At 35.8% G+C, this 17853-nt stretch overlaps 4 protein-coding genes across 8 annotated transcripts in view; 1 reads left to right on the forward strand and 3 right to left on the reverse strand.

The window, feature by feature from the left end:
- The window catches only part of LOC107496186 (CMP-sialic acid transporter 4), an 8062-nt gene extending 4460 nt beyond the window's left edge, over window positions 1–3602 (reverse strand). Inside the window, exons 1-9 of one of the 3 annotated variants that reach the window (XM_021126952.2) lie at window positions 3278–3602; window positions 2995–3138; window positions 2820–2892; window positions 2621–2696; window positions 2423–2534; window positions 2216–2295; window positions 1128–1203; window positions 914–1014; window positions 636–707 (exon numbers count right to left, since the gene is read on the reverse strand). In XM_021126952.2, the coding sequence (XP_020982611.1) occupies window positions 636–707; window positions 914–1014; window positions 1128–1203; window positions 2216–2295; window positions 2423–2534; window positions 2621–2696; window positions 2820–2892; window positions 2995–3021 (617 nt within the window). In that variant the 5' untranslated portion in view covers window positions 3022–3138; window positions 3278–3602. Of the gene's footprint in view, window positions 1–635; window positions 708–913; window positions 1015–1127; window positions 1204–2215; window positions 2296–2422; window positions 2535–2620; window positions 2697–2819; window positions 2893–2994; window positions 3164–3212 lie in introns of those variants that run through there. The other 2 variants (XM_016117392.3, XM_016117391.3) reach the window with 2 other exon arrangements.
- Window positions 3603–4972: 1370 nt separating this feature from the next.
- On the forward strand, window positions 4973–6024 carry LOC107496227 (uncharacterized). Its single transcript, XM_016117438.3, has one exon. It carries the CDS (start codon window positions 5228–5230, stop codon window positions 5681–5683), a length of 456 nt encoding a protein of 151 aa, XP_015972924.1. The 5' UTR covers window positions 4973–5227; the 3' UTR covers window positions 5684–6024.
- Window positions 6025–7912: 1888 nt separating this feature from the next.
- Window positions 7913–9313, reverse strand: LOC110273638 (uncharacterized protein C5E4.10c-like). Its single transcript, XM_021126862.2, has 2 exons — window positions 9173–9313; window positions 7913–9040 (listed from the first exon to the last, which is right to left on the reverse strand). Exon 2 carries the CDS (start codon window positions 8718–8720, stop codon window positions 7959–7961), a length of 762 nt encoding a protein of 253 aa, XP_020982521.1. The 5' UTR covers window positions 8721–9040; window positions 9173–9313; the 3' UTR covers window positions 7913–7958.
- A 1535-nt stretch (window positions 9314–10848) lies between these two features.
- On the reverse strand, window positions 10849–17001 carry LOC107496166 (calcium-dependent protein kinase 26). 3 transcript variants are annotated; one of them, XM_016117369.3, is made up of 9 exons: window positions 16777–16955; window positions 15764–16635; window positions 15267–15410; window positions 15007–15159; window positions 14233–14348; window positions 13615–13782; window positions 13273–13497; window positions 12610–12741; window positions 10849–11284 (listed from the first exon to the last, which is right to left on the reverse strand). In XM_016117369.3, exons 2-8 carry the CDS (start codon window positions 16530–16532, stop codon window positions 12625–12627), a joined length of 1692 nt encoding a protein of 563 aa, XP_015972855.1. In that variant the 5' UTR covers window positions 16533–16635; window positions 16777–16955; the 3' UTR covers window positions 10849–11284; window positions 12610–12624. The 3 variants fall into 3 exon arrangements, with proteins under 3 accessions (XP_015972855.1, XP_020982615.1, XP_020982613.1); XM_021126956.2 differs by having other exon boundaries at window positions 13273–13782; window positions 16834–17001; XM_021126954.2 differs by having other exon boundaries at window positions 13273–13782; window positions 16777–16964.
- Between the last annotated feature and the right edge of the window lie 852 nt (window positions 17002–17853).

Here is a 17853-nt window from a genome sequence, read left to right on the forward strand (position 1 = left end):
CCCCCCCCAAAAATAAAAAAAACCCCAACACAAAAAAATTCTTCTCATTTTGTACTCTCACTATGTTCCAACCATAAACACCGAAAGTATCAGATATGCACCAATGCCAAATATTCCTCGTTTTGCTGCTTCAAAGTCTCTGAAACTAATTGTCGGAAAGTAATCCAAAAAATATGGATAAAGCAATGCTATTCAAATTGCCAAAAAGACAATTTTAAAAGTAATCAAGCAACTTACACAATGGAAAATAAATCTAAAAAGGCTATTGCTCTCTTTTGTAGAGAGACACATTACACCTAGATCAATAGAATAGTCTTGTGAGGATTCCAGAGAATGTGCTGAGGAACCTGAGAATTTGGCAAAGAGTAGGTATACAAAACTGATAGGAACTAGGAAGAGTTGGAGCTCTTCTAATCTCTACAATTACCAAATGATTCCACACCTAACTCTATCTCTCATCCCTTTATTCTTCTCTCAATCTTAACCAACTTCCTCACTAGCACTTCAATCAGATACATTTGTTTGTTACATTACAGCTTGTAGATAGGGGGCCATTTTTACAGCAGTACCACAAGAACATTATAATATATTAGTATGAAAGTGATGGCCACATGTCAGACTTGGATTAGTCTTACTTTGAATTCAACTGGGCTGTAGTGCAACCAGCAGTCAGTAGAATAAAAGCAGCCCATTGAATCTCACTTAACCTAAAATGCAAATAAAAACACAACAATAGGCAGCCCCAGGGCAATACGATCAATAAAATTAAATATTATTTTACTAAGCCATTAGTATTAAGTAATAAACTAAACTTGTGGAAACAAAACACTGCCTCAATCCTTAAAAGATTATGATAATGATATGAGAATTGACAACAATTTTTTTTATATTGAAAATAAAGAACAAAAGCTACCTCTTCTTGAGTATAATTCGGTAGAGAACACCTGTACTGATAATATTCAAGTTTTTTAATATCTGATAGCCAGGAGCATCTACATATGCAAAAATGTAATACTGCCATAAAATTGAAGAGTAAATACAATCAGATTTTGGTGGTATCTGTTGCAAAATCAAAGTTACATAATAATCAATTGCGACCATAACAAACATAGACATGCATCACCAACCTGAAGCAAATTTTTGACAAGGTAAAGTGCTGCTGGAATGGGATACACTATAACTTCATCTAATGTGGTGCTCAACCTAGATGCAAGAAACAATATACAACGACTTATTCAAATTCATTCTCCAACAACAGACAACATGAAAAATCTCTCATCAGAAAAGGAAACACATAGACATACAGAAGTCATAATGCTTAGATAAAAGGATGAAATCACCAACAGGACTTATCAAGTGAAACCACTGGCCTACTGAAAAATGGTAGAAACAGGCCAAGCCTATATTGAAGCTTATTAATCTAAGCCTGATTTGTTCTTAAGCTTGGCCTGCCATTTAGAAAACATATTGACTAACAATAAAAAAGCATATTTATTATTTTTCTCTCAATTGAATCATTGGCATCCAAGTTCTACTACTAAGAATTAATCCTGCCCAAATTTACTTGAAGTCCCATTAAGGAGGGTAAAGGCTTCGTGGCGAGGATTTTTTTTTACTGCACACAATGCAAGACTAAAGCTCAAATGGGCTAAATGTATGCATAATGCCTAAAATAGGCTAGATAAGTCTAACAAGCGTTTAGTAGATTAAATTACATTACATTTATATACATTTCTAAATCTAAACAAGCCCAGGACAGCCAGCAAGCCTACTCGCTTTTCCGCAAACCTAGGCCTAGGTTGCTAAGATAAAAAGGCTTTTCAAAAAGCCTGAGCCTGCTTCTATATTTTAGCAAGCCACAGGCCCTTAATAGGTCGCCTGACCTGTTTCCATCCTTGAATATCGAAATGTAGTAAAGATTCGCCCTGAGGAATACAACCCAAAATCTCAGTATAATGCTTCAGCTTCCAAAGTAACATTATGAGTTCGTAGAAACATGTACTTTGGTTACCTTGTGCTTTTGTGCTTGCTTGTAAATGGCCAAAATGCAAGTTGTCACTCAAATTTTCAATGTAAGAAAAACCTTATTCCACCTCTTTAACTAGTTATCCAAACTTTTTTCCCTTTTCATCAACAGAATGTAAAACATAACCCAAAATCTTGCACTAAATTCACAATCAGATCAAAAAACTTAAGGGAAAAGGATTATGCTAACCGATTGTCCTCGGTGACACCTTCCTTTTTCCATATTCTTGCAAGGGCCACAAGGGATATAGCACATTTTAAAGTCTCCACCTATAACCAAAAGATTACCAATAAATTAGGAGCCATGTATTGGTCAAATGCCACAACTCGGGTTATCAAGCAGAAAGTGAATCAATGGAATGAGTGCATACTGCATAGAGATGAGATCTATACGCACCAGAAAGTTTGCGGTGGTTACACTATACTCGTACTTGCCAGCTCTCTTGGACCAAACGATTAGAATGGCTTGCGAACTAGTAAGAATAGTCAATGCAAGTGTAACAACTGACCTATATCAAGAGAAATGGGATGAGGATTAAGAAATCGAACAAGAACTGAACAGAAAGATAACGGAGAGTGGGAGCAGGAGTCAGACTTGAGTTTCCACTTTGCTTTCGCCCTGTGGCTATCGGTTTTGGTTTCTCCCACGGAGGCCAAACGGTTGTCTAGGACTGCAAAACAGTGAACAGGGGAAAAGAGGTTAACGCTATTCCAATGGTGAAGTTGCAAACACAATACATCTAATTATCCAACCGATACAATATAAGACAGAAGAAGAGAAGATAGTTATGCACCTGCACCGGACAGCAAAACCGATTTTTCACGTAAACTCTCAACGTCCTGGATGCCGGTCTCCCTATCATCACCCTACAACACAAAGGTGCGTCAAAACTCAAATCAACTCTAGTTTATTATTGAGTGAATGGAAGAAATGTGATAGCAAATTTCTCAGCTACATATTAAAAGCACCTCATCCCTGATTTTCCTGTACTCCATTTTCGACTAAGAGTTGTGAATTAGAGAAGAGCGAATTCCAACTCTATATACTTATTGCAACCGCTACAGATCTCATCTTTATGCCTCAGTGACTCAGTCCCTCGGCGACTATCCCAGCTGCACAAGCACAACCAATCCGGGACTACAATAATCAATTAACTTCAAAAAATTAAAAAATTAAAAATACTTACCTGCACGGCTGGACCCTGGACCTGGAGGGATAGAGCGACGAGCGTCGAGCAGAGAAGAGGGAGACCTGGAGCGAGGAGCGACGAGGAGGCGACTTCAATGTTCAATCTTCGATGGACCGTGGACGTGCTTCTTGGCGGTGGTGAGTGGCGCACTGCTCTGGATGCGGTGGTGAGGTGAGTGCCGCGTGGTTGAAGCTGAACGGGGCAACGACGTGGCTGAAAGCCTGAAGCTGAAGCAGAGTAGGCGAGTAGCAGGGGATGGAGTCATGGTGCCATGGTGATGGTGATGGTGGTCTCTCAACTCAAAACCGTTTGGGAATGGGAAGGGAAAGTGGGAAACAGGGGAAGGGGATGGAGGCTAGGGTTACAGCGTTGAAACGCAGCAGCAGAGCAGCTTTTGTTTCTTTTTTTTTTAAGAAACGACGTCCTTTTCCATCGCAGAAAAAAAATTTTCGAACCGGTCCGGGTTAAACGAAACCCGCCGGTTCACCGGTTCTGATCAAACCCAGCCGGTTCAACACGGGTCTTGCCGGTTCAACTTCTTGTTCGGTTCGATGTCTCACCCGGACAGTTATGGCATCGGCTTGCCGGTTTTCCGGTCCGACCGGTCAGGTCGGTCCGGTTCTGACACCATTGTTAAAAATAAATTAAATCACACATGTACACAAATACATTAGTGGCTTATTTTAGCAATTCAATTAGGTATCCTTTAAAAATGGTACAATATTCAGCCTTTTATTACAATAATTTAAAAAAATTAAAACAAACACATTTAAAAACATATCTAAAAATCAAATTATTCAAAATTCAAAATTTTGATTTTAAAATATAAAATAAACCTTAAATAATCTATTTATTAACTAAATCCGTACAAAACACTCAAAGAAGCAGAGAAGTCATGGAAAATCCAGAGGCTCACTCAGAGGCGCACATCGAGAAGTCATCCTCCGCCGTCGTTCATTCGTGCCACCTTCCTCTTCCGCGCTCATCTTTGAGGCTGCCTTCCTCTTTCTCGGTGCTCATTCACAACGCCACATTCTCATTCGTTAACACCCATCTTCGTTGCTGCCTTCTTCCTCTTTCGTCTGCATCAACCTTGTCGAAAACTTACCTAAGGTTTGATTGGGTCTGTGACACCATTACTTTTTTTATTATTTTGTATAAATTTTTTTGATTTTTCTGAAAAAAAAATCGAATAAAATAGCATGAAGAGATTTTTATATATATTGCAATGTTAAATTATTTTTGTATGTGCGATTTTTGTATTTTGAATGTGTTTTAAAAATATTTTTTGTATAACTTCATAATTTTAGATGTGTTATAATTATTTTTTTAATGTTTAAATTTAAATTTTATATTTATGATTTTGGATGTGTTTTAAAAATATTTTTTGTATAACTTAATAATTTTATATGTGTTATAATTGAAAAAAAAATTATAATTGAAAATAAGTAGAATAGAAAAAAAAAGAAAAAAACTGTGTTACAAAAAAAGAAAAAACTTAAAATAAAAAAATAATAACTAATTATAAAGTAGATAAAAAATTAAAAAAATTAATTTTTAAAATTTAAATTAATTTTAATTATAAATGTATATCTTAAAATTTAAGAATATATTTTAATTAAAAAATAATTAAATAATATTAAAGATTGGTTAAAGGTTGAATTTTGAATTTTGTTGTATAAGTAGGATTTTTCATTGTAAGTATAACATTTCGCATAAACCAAACCAAAGCAACTAACGAAGAGAGGGGGAGACGGGCGTAAACGTCGTTGACCCCACAAACAGAATAAAACAGGCTGTGATGGAGCTGTGAAGGTTACATTTCACCGCTCAAGAGTTGTTATGTATGTTTAATGATTTATTTTCTCCTTGCCACATGATATCCTAGCTAGCTGCTTTGTGCTTTCTCATTAGAGGAATCTGGTTCAATTCAGCGGAATAGACGTAGGTGGTGGTGGTGTGGGGTGGCTTCAGCATTACGTAGTAGAGAGACACACATACAGAGAGAGATCATGAGCTTCAAAGCGTCGCTTCCAGTGTCGCAGACAAAGTGTAAACTCTTCCATGAAGGATCAGGATCAATTCGCAGACGCCTCTCATCCATGTCACTGAGGATCCAACCCAGCGGCCCAGCTGTTGCATCGTCTTGGTCACTCCACAGATCCAAGTCGCTCTTGTCGGTGGGTGACTATGCAGGCACCTCCATCAGGAAATGGTGGGAGTGGGGATGGGCTTGGATCCTATCCAGGAAGCCCGTCTTCGCCAGAGATCTTGAGATGAACAAGCAAGAAACCCAGATCCTTGGCTCCCACGATAGGGGCACTTGGAGGCACGTTCTCTATAAGCTCCGCTCTGAGATCCGAAGGCTCGTCGCTTCTGTTTCTGATCCCGTAGGCCTTCCTCAATCTGACAGGTCCCATCATCGTCATTCTGTTGCAACTGCAAGCCCCACAACTCAATCTTCGTAGTTACCTTTATCTTCCATCCGCAACCGGAATCACTCCTGCCTGGTCCACATATACCTATAACCATATATGCCTTCTATCCTTCCAATAAATTAGTCTTTGAAGATCCCTCCATAATTCCAATTACTTTTTGTTTGCCTAGCTTGTGCGATTCCTTTATTTCCTATTCTTCTTGCTGTATGTTATTAATTCTTCTTTCTTTTTTCATTCGCTTCATCTATGTATAATAATTCTCTGTTTCTTCATTCTTGTCCGGCCAATATCTGGCTCACACAAAGCTCTGTACCAGATTATATGCATTATATTTATATTTATCTGTTGTATAATGGAGTTGTTGAACAAAACTGCTGGATCTCGTTACAGGATTTTTCGTTGCAAACTCGTTTCTATCATTCAACCTTGCCGGTTTGGTTTCGTCTTTCCCTCCTTTTTCTTTTGTTTTTGGTGTAAGCTAGCTAGTTGTTATCTAGTTCTAAAAATATTACTGGCTGGAAAGGGTAAAGGGTTTAGATTAATGATTTTCTATTTCCGTTTCCCCTAAATATGGGACCGCGTTTCCGATTATTGAAGTCCACCTACGTCCTCTTAAAAGGATTCTCTCCATTTTTTGTTACGAGAGAAAATAGAGTGTGATATTTTACTTTTTATTTTATAAGTGAGATCAAAAATTAATAAAAAAATAACAATAAATAATAAAATTAAACACTGAATACTATCTAATTTTTTTCTACGGGAGAGGAATCTTCTCCTGTCCTCTAATGTTTTTTAATTTATTTGTTTACTTTATCGTTTCTGTCGGCGCCTAGAATCCAATAGTTTGAAGTTCTGTACAAATGTATTTCTGTAAATGTCAAATGATAATTAAATTTCTTTTAGTTTTAATCATACATTGATGAGGATATGGATAAATTACATAACCGTGGATACAATTGTATATTGAACAAAAAAATAAACAAAAAGAAAGTACTTAGTTCTTGTAAACAATAACATTATAACAACAACTTAGCAATATGACTCAACATTATATTGTTGAGGAGAATATAATTTTAACTTGTTCTTTTTAAAAGCAAGTGTTATTAATTATCAAAAAGAAAACAATGATATAGTAAGAATTTAAGAACATATACGTATAAAGTTCATAGTTAAAATGATTTTTGAAAGATCACTTAAAATTATAACTATTTTTTACTCTAAACTTTGATCTCCAAATATTTTCAAAAATATAATTTTGAGTTAAATTACTTTTTTTTGTTTGTTGCATGATAACATATGACCCGTCGAATAAAATAATTAATTTGAGGCTCTTATGCAAAATTTGAACTAATATACACGTGATTTTTAATTCGAATTAGATTAATTCGATTTATATAGATATGTATATATGATTTTGATATAATGATATTGTGTTAGGATATTTATGAAATATTGGAGATGGTTTGGTTTAACGATATATTTTATCCAAAAAAAATAATTGTAATTGCACCACCTTATAAAATGATAGTGTATCAAAAATAAATTTAATTATTAAATACTTACAGTTATATCTCTAAGAAACAAAAAAACCTATATGCCTCATTTTTCTCAATAGTGCTAATTATTCGGCCGCAATAAAATTTTAGGAACCTTGCCCTTCTCTCAATTAAATATTTAATGATGGTAATTTAATCCCAATTAAAGTATTAAGCATGTGGTAAAACAAAAATATTTGGGGAAAAAATTGGCCTCAAGCAATACAAAATTAATTTATTTTGCATTGTTGAATTATCGTTTATTTTATTTTATATTTTTAACTATTACTAAAATAATTGAATAATATTAGTTGTAATAAACATTACATACATAAAATTATGAATTTTAAGTTAAACAAAATAACTTATGTCATTGTCTCCCGGTTAGATTAAATTTTTATAATGGTCTCTAAAAGATTCACGATTTTAGTTTCTTAAATCCAAAATTCAATATATTGGTTCTCGAGATCTAGTTTCAGGTACTATATTAGTCTTTAGAAACTTTTTAAGGCCAAGTCAATGAATAAAGTACTGAGTTAGCTCTGAGCCTCTGATTTATCATAGTGGACACATGGCTAAACGATGTTATTTTATTTTGACGCTTAAACAAGGTAAAAACAAAGATTTTTTGGAGAATGAAGGGAGATAAAACAATTTGCACATTATATAAACTTTTCTTCGTCTTCTCATTTTTGTTGAGTTAAATTCAAAGTGATCCCTGAGATTTACAAAATGCATCGATTTAGTCCCTAGCTTCCCAATTGCACTAATTACGTCCTCCAGAATGTAAAAAATGCATCAACGTGGTCCCTCTCGAATTTTCCGTTCATATTGCTTGCCGGCGGGAGTGACGTGGCGAATGATTGCCACACTGGAGGGTGGAAAACGTGGTTGTATTGGCAATCACTCTTCTCCCACTCCTTCTCGTGCTTCTCCCTCTTCAACCTCTCTTCCCTCAACTCCTCCAAAGTCTTCCTCCCATTCTTCTTCTTGTTCTCATTCTTCACTTCCCCATCACTATCATCCCCACCACCCTTCTCATCGGCGCTATTACGAATCTCAAGATACCAAGGCATCTTCACACCCTTCCCTGCTACCCTATACCCTAACCTATACTTCTCATCCTCGGGACCCACCACCACCCCCGAGGACTTCCCTTCTTCTTTCTTCATCTTCTTCTCCTTCTTCCACCCTTCCCTTTCCCCTAACAACTCCTTCCTCTTCTCGGTTTCTCGTACAGGATCGAAAACCTTAATCCCCTTGAACAAGTTAATGTGTCTGTTGTCACCCGAATTCTTCAATTCCAGTTGTTCTTCTTCTTCCTTCCCCTTCTCTTCCTCTACCTTGGCCTTAATGAGAGGAGCCAAACCCCTGGCGGTGCGGAGGCGCTCAAGGCGGAGCTCGGCGTCGCACTTGATCTGCTCGTCTCTGGCGGCTTGCTCCTCGTCGCGGCGGACCTTTTCCCTGTTCTCGTAGTTGTAGATGTTCCACCGCTTCTGCGAGAGAATGTTGAGGCCGCCATGGCCTCCCATTTTCGGTAGCTTAACGATTTAGTTTGCTGAGGTTGGAGATTATTGGCTGTGAAATTTGTAATATCGATGAACTATGAGCTTGATGATAGGCCTCTTTCAATTTTTCCAGCGAGAGATACGATATTGATAACAAATTTGCAATACTTTGTTGTGAATTTAGTTTGGAACACGTTGTGTGTCCGCAGGTGTAATTGGGAATTCTGAAAACCCTAAGACAATACTGTAAAGGGCTAAATAGTGATAGTACAAAGTAACCTATGCCAAATCAATATGATCCTTCTTCTCTATCTTCAATTTGTGTCGTCTCTCCATGTGGCTTCCTGCAACCAAGGAGATGGAAGGTGAAAAAAATTCAATGCCGGAAGAACAAGAACAAAAAAAATTAAGAAATTAATTAAGCAAATTAACAAACGAATACAACACAGCAAGAACACAGCAAAGAGAGGACTCACCTACTAGAATTTCGGCGAGAAGCAAAGCAACACAGAAAGACCGCGAGAAGCACCGTAATAGGATAGAACTACGAGCATCACGGCGAGGAGGGTAAGAAGTTGCTCAGCCAACATGGACAGAAGGGGACGACAGCTTTAGAGTTGGGGATGATGGCTTGGGACTCTAGCGTGGCAATCACTCGCCACGTCACTCCCGCCGGCAAGAAATATGAACGAAAAATTCAAGAGGGACCACATTGATGCATTTTTTGGAATCTGGAGGACGTAATTAGTGCAATTGGGAAGTCAGGGACTAAATCGGTGCATTTTGTGAATCTCACGGACCAATTTGGGGATTTAACTCCATTTTTGTCTTATTTAAGCGCCAAAATAAAACAACATTGTTTAGTCTTCTATGTAGAGTGGCAAGTCAGAGAATATTCAACACTGCACTTGCTAATTCAGCGCTAGAAAAGGTCCAGAGATCAATATGGTGCTCGAAGTTGATTAGATCTTAGAGACTAGTATAGTGAATTTTGGATTTAAGGGACTAAAATAGTGAACGTTGTGTATCTCCAGAATCACTTTGGGGATTTGGTCCTCCCGATCATAATTGTAATAAAGATTTAGAGACAATAAAAAATCAGTTCAAATAATCCAATATTATTTTATTTAGTACTAATTGATTATGACATTTTTACACGTATAAATGTTTTTGTAACCAAGTTTAACTAAGTTAGCACAAGCCCAACAACAAAAAAAATGTTGATGTGTCACCGCTTTTCCGTCTTCATGCTTTTTTAGCATAGAAAATTTTGTTGGAAAGCACAGGAACTTATTGACATAGCACATAAATTTTTGCTGCGAATATATTTTGTTGGTTGGGTGAATCAATTGTGGTCTTTCAAAATTTTCTATGTTGTTCATAAAAAAATTTTGTGTTGTGAATCAAAATTTTTTGTGTTGTGCACCAAAATTTTCACACTGTGTATTTTGCAAGATTCTAAAAACCGGTTTGAATTGGCCGGTCGAACCGGTCGAACTGTGAATCGGTAAGGATTCCGATTCGGTCAAAAGCTATAACCGTCATTTCTAAAAATTGTTATTAGACTGTCGAACTTGTCGAGAACCATCCAGTCAAACCGAATTGAGACTCAACTAGTTTTCAGATTTTTTCTTCAAACGGTATCGTTTTATTCACTAATAAAGAAAAGAAAACGGTGAACCCCTGAACCCTAATCCCCTTCCCTTCGTCAGTAGCATCTTGCATAGTCGCCTCCAAACTCCTCCCGCCAAAGAAATTAGGCAGAGCTATCGCTAAGACTGGAAGTGAGTCAAGCCAACTCATGAACTAGCTCGAACTTGACTCGTTAATAGCTCGATAAGCTAAATTCGTGAGCTAGTGACCAAATTTAAACTCATATAATAAATGAGTCAAATTTGAATTTGAATAAACTCAACTCATTGCACCGTAAATTTGTATTATTTCTAGTAAATCGAAGTTTCTCCTCATTACTCGTTGTCAAGTTGCTTAGTCGATTAGACCATAGTAGCATATACATTACTCCATACAAATTTTTATAAAAAATTATAAATTTTAAGTCCAGTTTAACACCATACAGTAGTTCGTAATATAGATTAGATGACTATTTCAAAATTACGTATGGAAAATTAACTATTATTAATAAAGGCATAAATTTAATTGAAAAACAAGCCAGCTGAGATATATTATGTGTCTACTTTCACATCAACAGTCAACACATCCAAACAGGCTTCATAGTTCGCCCAAACCATCAACTTCACTCGTGTAAAACTCTACATCCGTAAAATCAAAACCTTTCAAATCCTTCTACTTCGACTATTAACAGAATTCCCCTACATGAAAGTACAGAAAAATAACGACTAACTTGAAACAGCTGTTACGTTGAAACTGGAGTTTACAAAGATCAAAATAACTTTCGCAATCATTCATACAGCACATAAATGCAAACAATTGAGGAGTGTTCATGGGACAGCATCTATGATCCCCCATTCTTCTTGCATGCGAGTGGATCCCTGTGCAGGATAGCAACAAATCTTTTTCTTTATAAAAGATTCATGCTATTTTTCTCTTTCTGGATTTTGCTGTACAACCTGTCAAAATTGCATGTAATAATAATACATGAGGCACAAGCATGGAACATGCAAGTGAAATCGCAAGCAACGTCACTTTGGTACTTTGTTCATATACATAAATTTATGGAGGGAGTTCCAGTGTTACTATAACTAAAACCTTCCCTCTAAAATACAAGAACCATTTAATGCATGTTCTAGTAGGAACAACTATAAGCAGTCGTTCTTGACTTTTTTGTGATTTCCAACTATTATAAATAAAAGTATGTAGTGGTGGTTTCTCTTGGAGCTCACATCAAATGTGTACCAGAAGCATGAAAGAATTTCTATTTTCTCCTAAAACATTATCCTATATTACTCATTTCTATCAGCAATACAAAGCTAACACTTATTTGGGCTAACTGTCAGCATACAAACTAAGGCGCGACATAGTCTCTTGTTCAAATTGCTTCTCCATCAAGACATGCTCTAATACATTGTTAAGGTGCAGAACCAATGGCCTATATTTAACAAAATCTGACGATAAGTGAGTCACACGCACCCAAAGTTTGGTCATTAAGATATAAGCCCTTTTATATACTTGTTTCTACCATATAACAAAAATTGCAAAAAGGTTTATTAGCAACTTGACTCATATACACCCTAAGTTTATGCCGAACTTCTGCTTGATATCACCAATTTTATGTGAACCACCTTCCAGAGACTGAACAATTATTAATGTTTCACTCTCTGGTTAAATCTGTTGAGGTTAAACCACTTAGTTTGTTAGTTTTAATCAGAAGAAGGGTAGAGAGAAGGGACTCTTTTATCTTTTGTTAAGATGAATTAGGACAATCGGAGACCTTCTCTTGAATTAGGGGTTCCTACTTGTGTGCTGTTTACATCGATCTGGGAATAATATTTTGTTTTCTCAACATGCTTCTATCATCTCTGATTACCAATTCTAACACTATTTTATAAATAATTTAACCCATAATATAGTAAATTTCAAATCCTATCTTGTACCTCCCCCTGATTTTCTTCCTTTGCTGCAAATCTTAAGTTGTTATTTCCATTTATATTGATAACATCATTAACACTTATCAAGATATTTAAACACATCAATCGTAAAATGCACTCATAATGACAACAATGTATGAATATTAATTAAAACATCAAGTGCCAAATTACCACAGAAATCAAAGCAATGGGATGTAGCAAACAATGAGGAGAACTATGTTATCATCTAAGGCATTGATTCACAAATACAGAAGTTTGTTGATTATTAAAGGACATATTAAGAAGTATATAAAGGAAGGCGTATAAGCTTGGAGACTAAGTTCTGCTTTAATCAAAGCCAAAAGTACCTGCACCGATGAGAATCAGACACCTGGTGCATCTCTCATGCTTAAATTCAGGCTGTTGCGCATAGTCCTCCTTCCAATTCCAGCATTGCCTTGCATCATGGCAGCAAATTCACCATAATCAATCCTTCCATCCTAAAAAGTGAAAAGGAGGGCGGGCAGACAAAGCCATTAAATATTGCCCCAAAAGAGAGTGAAGCAACTTAAAAATTAAATAATTAGATGCAAAAAAGAATCATGCTTGCCAAATCCACAAAATTCAGGTATGATACTTCAAATGTATTAAACGCATGAAAGAAGTAATGAATCAACTACTTTTGCAAGTGTAAGAAATTGAAATGTAATATTTATTTAATTACCAAAAAATTAATTTAGATGTAATATAATACAAACTTGTATTGCTTCATCAAAACTTAAGGATCTAAACTAAAATATTGTATTAAGACTTCAGATAACATTCTTCTTTTTGATATACCAAATTCTCATATGAAAGTCCGAAATGTAGCATAAAAAGATATTTGTATTGATTATAACATGCAAGCATCTTTACTCCGCAGAACATTCAAAATAGATTTCAAAAATAAAAAACAAGGATTGGTCAAGAATGAAGAGTAAAAAGCCAACAATTCCCTAAGCCAGTATATACTACAAGTCAAAATGACTTACATTATCTTGATCAACTTCCCTAATAATATCTTCAAGAAAAACGTCAGTCATGTTATGTTCTATACAAGCTTGTTGAAGTTCGTCAACTGTAATATAGCCACTCCCATCCTTGTCAAAATATCGAAATGCTGCAATGAGATGTTCCTCGCGCTCTAGCTTGTTGAGATGAATTGTTGCAGCGATAAACTCTCCATAATCTATAGTCCCACTATTGTCCACATCAGCCTGAAATAACAAATGTTTCAGCTGGATGGAACACAATGTGAACAAAAGGGAGGAAAATAAAGAAGGGGGTAGGTACACAAAATACAGATGGATAATTTTCATAGAACTATGCCCTACCGCCTCCATAAGATCACGTATTTCTGTATCCTTAAGGGTTGACCCATATCTTCTTAGACCAGCTTTAAGCTCATCAAAAGTAATTGCACCACTGTTATCAGTATCCATAGCTTGAAACATCTCTCTCAAACCAGCAATCTCCTCTTCGGACAAACTTTCAGCAATTACCTATGAAGACAGCATAACAAGCAATTGTAACTGTTTATCCAAAGATAAAAAAATGTATTCAGTTGCCCCAAAAATTCTAGTTCCTTTTGGATTTTGCTCATTAATCATTACTTCATTAGTGACACAGCATGTAATGCTCAAAGACAACTTTGTATCTCAGAACCAAGATATAAAAACTGAAAGAGGAGTATTTAAAATAATAAGTGAAATTATGTAGCTTTAATAAAACAAAATGATAACAGATGAAAGACCATAGAAAAAGAAGAGTGAGTAGAGAAGTATAACGTGAGGTTCATTATTGAAGAAGTGCATAAAATTTTTGTTGACTACATGAGCGAAGAACCAAAATTACATTATATACCAGAATGTGCTTTCTATCTACTTCACAATGAAATACAAGCATACATTCATAACTAAGCAAATACTCAAGAATCCATTAGCTTCACTTACCCGCAAAGCCATCTTCTTTAGTTTGTTCATTGCAGAGAACTGTTTAAGGCGGGAAAGAACAGCAGGGTCCAATGCTCTGTCGGGGGCAACTCCATTTTCACATATCCATGGATGACCTAAACAAATAACATTAACATCATCTCATCTACATGTTATATCAAATCATCTTTTATCTATTACATTAAGGGGATCGGGAGGTTTCAAATCCAATTTTTCTTTTTCAAAAATGTCCTTCGCTTTATCTTCTCCATAATAATGGTTTTACGATTCAAATCTATTTACATCTACAAAATCTAACCAGATCTATTTTTTAAACTTAAATATCATATATTTTATTCTAAAAGTATTAAAGCAAATCAACAGCCACTTTTAATCATGTAGATAAGTGCATTGAAATAATAAAAGCCATTATATTCTCATTATTTGCAAATTTATTCCTCTCCTTTGTTTTACATACCTGACAAAAATATTAGGCTCATGTGTAAAATTGAAGTTTGCTTTCAAAGAAACAAAAAACTTCCAAGTATCAAATATTTTAAAAAGGTGTAGTTCTTCATAGGTAGCTCTAAAATAACACGAATAAGGTCTGGAAACAATTTTGGAAGTATGAATAACGGGGAAAAACCAATTTTTTGTGCTTAGCCTCCACTTTATCTACTAAGAAATAACACTCACCGAGCATCTACTAAAAAGAAACAATATCTATTGTATGCGTATCATGGTGAACCTTGTCTATAATTTATAGTACTTTAGCAGACCAATACGTGAACATACATAACACTTCATGAGCTGTCAACCGTTCTGAAGGCCGAGAACACAGCATCTTTCTAATCAGATCTTTAGCACTATCAGAAATTAAAGGCCATGGATCAGAGTCGAAATCTATATGCCCCTTCAAAACAGCATCAAATATACCCTGCTGGGTTTCTGAATTCCAAAAGAAGAAACTCAGTGGTGTCACAGATCATAAACTGAGGGAGAGGAGATAAAAAATAAAATAAACAAAGGTGTCACCACTCAGAAGCACCAAATACCTGCCCAAAACGGCGGCACTCCACTAAGTAATATGTATAGAATGACGCCTGCTGTCCACACATCTGCTTCGGGGCCATAATGCTTGAGGAGAACCTCAGGAGCAACATAGTACGGACTGCCAACCACGTCAGTGAATACTTGACCTGAGGCATTAAGATTGAAGGGTATGTTATGTTATGGTGTTCCCCAGTCAGTAACCTACTAATAATTATGAGCAAGGTAAGTTGGAGAAAAGAGTAAATAACAAATTGGTATTTAAATACATCAGGGCACACTTGAGGATAGTCAGCACTCAGCAGCATGAAAAAAAGACCAAAAAGAAACAAGCATTTATGATATATTAAATGTGCCTGCCTAAGGTACAAATCTTTGCAATAAAACAAAAGTAATGTTGCAAAAAGATAAGTAGAAACATAAGAAGGATACATAAAGATGGAAAAACGTTTCAGTATGATGATATTATAAAGTGAAAGGCACAGAAAGGACTGGTTGTTACCTGGTTTGAAGAAAACAGAGAGGCCAAAGTCAATTGCTTTAAGAGAGAAATCATCATCCTTATTAACCAACAAGAAGTTTTCAGGCTTAAGATCTCTATGCATAACCCCGAGGGAATGGCAAGTCTCAACAACTCCAACAATGATTTTGGTCAACTCAGCAGCCTTCCTCTCGGTGTAGTGGCCCCTTTGGATGATGCGATCAAACAACTCACCCCCAGAACAAAGCTCCATGACAATATGGACGTAGAGAGGATCCTCATAAGCACCCTTGATGGTGACGATGTTCTTGTGACCAGCTAAATGGTGCATTATTTGAATTTCTCTCCTAACGTCTTCCACGTCCTCCTTGGAAATCAACTTCCTCTTGGAGATGGATTTACATGCGTATTCGATGTTGGTGGAATTCTCGGTGCATAAATAAGTGGTGCCAAATTGGCCCTGACCCAGTTTGCGGCCAAGAGTGTAGAGATCACGAATGTTGTGAGTCTTATGACCCAGGACATAATAAGCTTGGTTGTCGGGGCCTCTGCGCATGATGGTGTCCTTCTTGAAGGGTAGATTTCTCTTGTTGTTGTTGATGTTGTTGTTGTTGTTGTTGTTGTTGTTGTTGTTGCTGTTGTTGTTGTTGTCTGCTGAATTGGGATTCTGCTTGGGGAGGTGCTCTGAGTCGGAGGGGTCAGAAGGATTGCTGCGCCTGGAGGGGTCTTCGGGCTGGCTGAAGCCCTGAAAATATTTTCCTCTCAAAGATCCACGGCATGTGTTGCCCATCAAACAATACGATTCTGTATTACGCCCGTTTCCTCATCCAACAATCTCTCATCAGTTTCTCTTATGCGCTAAGCTGCTGTGCTCACGAGTCACGATCAAAATCCTAATAATCACAATCACAGCCATACGAATCAGAGATCAATTCATTTTTAAACACGTAGCTGGATTTTTAGATAAATAAATAAAGGAAAAACTACGACAGCAGTAGCAACATCAACAACAAATAGAATCCAAATAACCGTACCAGAACAGGCAGAAGGTGAGGATGGAAAAGGAAAGAGGACGAATGGATAATATTAACCTCTCATGCTTTGTTTTCCATTCAATTCAATTCATTTCTCTCCTGCAGCTCCGACAGATCTTCGGAAAATAAGTTTTTCTTTTTCTCTTTTTATATTTGGGTTATTTGTTAATTTTAGGATGGATATGGTATTTGACTATTTGTATATTTGTAGCGGTTCCTGCCGAGAAACATCGGAGGTGGTCAGTGCTGACCAGCTGCGTCTACTGTAGAATTTTCAATTAAATATCACGCGTCTTTCTTTTTCTCCTTAAAACAAAAATTTGTCCCTGTCTTGAATTTTTTTTAAATAAAAGTTGAAATTTATAATTTTTAGGTAGAATACTTTAATTTTTAATAAATTTTTAATAAAAATTTAGATAATTTTTCTTCTGAGATAGATTAATTCTTTCGTTCTTTTTAACAAAATTTTTAATATATACGTTAAAAAAATAAGTCCTTAATAAATAAATAAAAAAATAGAAACTAATATTTTTCACCCAATAATCAGTTAATAATTTTCTCTTTTATTTATAATAACAACTCAAATCTTTAATCTCTTTTTACTTATCATTTTGTTAGCTAATTATAGTCTAAAATAACTATTTTCCTAACAAAATCATAAATTTATTATAAAATATTTAATTAAAAAATATTATTATAAGATACACTAGTTTTTTATATGTTCGGACTAATCTATCTTAATTTTTTAAAATTTCTAAAATAACAAAAATTTATTTGAACCAAAGCGTCTAATTTATATATTTTTACGGAAAAGCTCTGCATACAAGCCATTAGGGCTTGTATGCTTTACAAGTTTATTAAATGATAAATTAAAAATACTCGCTCCTCCAGCTACGTTGATTACACGCGCTATATAATATGCCGCGTATATCTAACTTCCAAATTTAAAATATTTGTTTCCTTCTTCGTTTTCGTTATTTTGAGATTTGGTTGTTCTTCTTCTCGCGCGTCTTCCCTCATTCTTCTCCATCGATCTTTTCCTCTCCTTTTCTCACTGGTATGTTCTTCGTTTACGTT

The sequence above is a fragment of the Arachis duranensis genome, chromosome 7 (assembly GCF_000817695.3).
Source record: "Arachis duranensis cultivar V14167 chromosome 7, aradu.V14167.gnm2.J7QH, whole genome shotgun sequence".
Lineage (NCBI taxonomy): Eukaryota > Viridiplantae > Streptophyta > Magnoliopsida > Fabales > Fabaceae > Arachis > Arachis duranensis.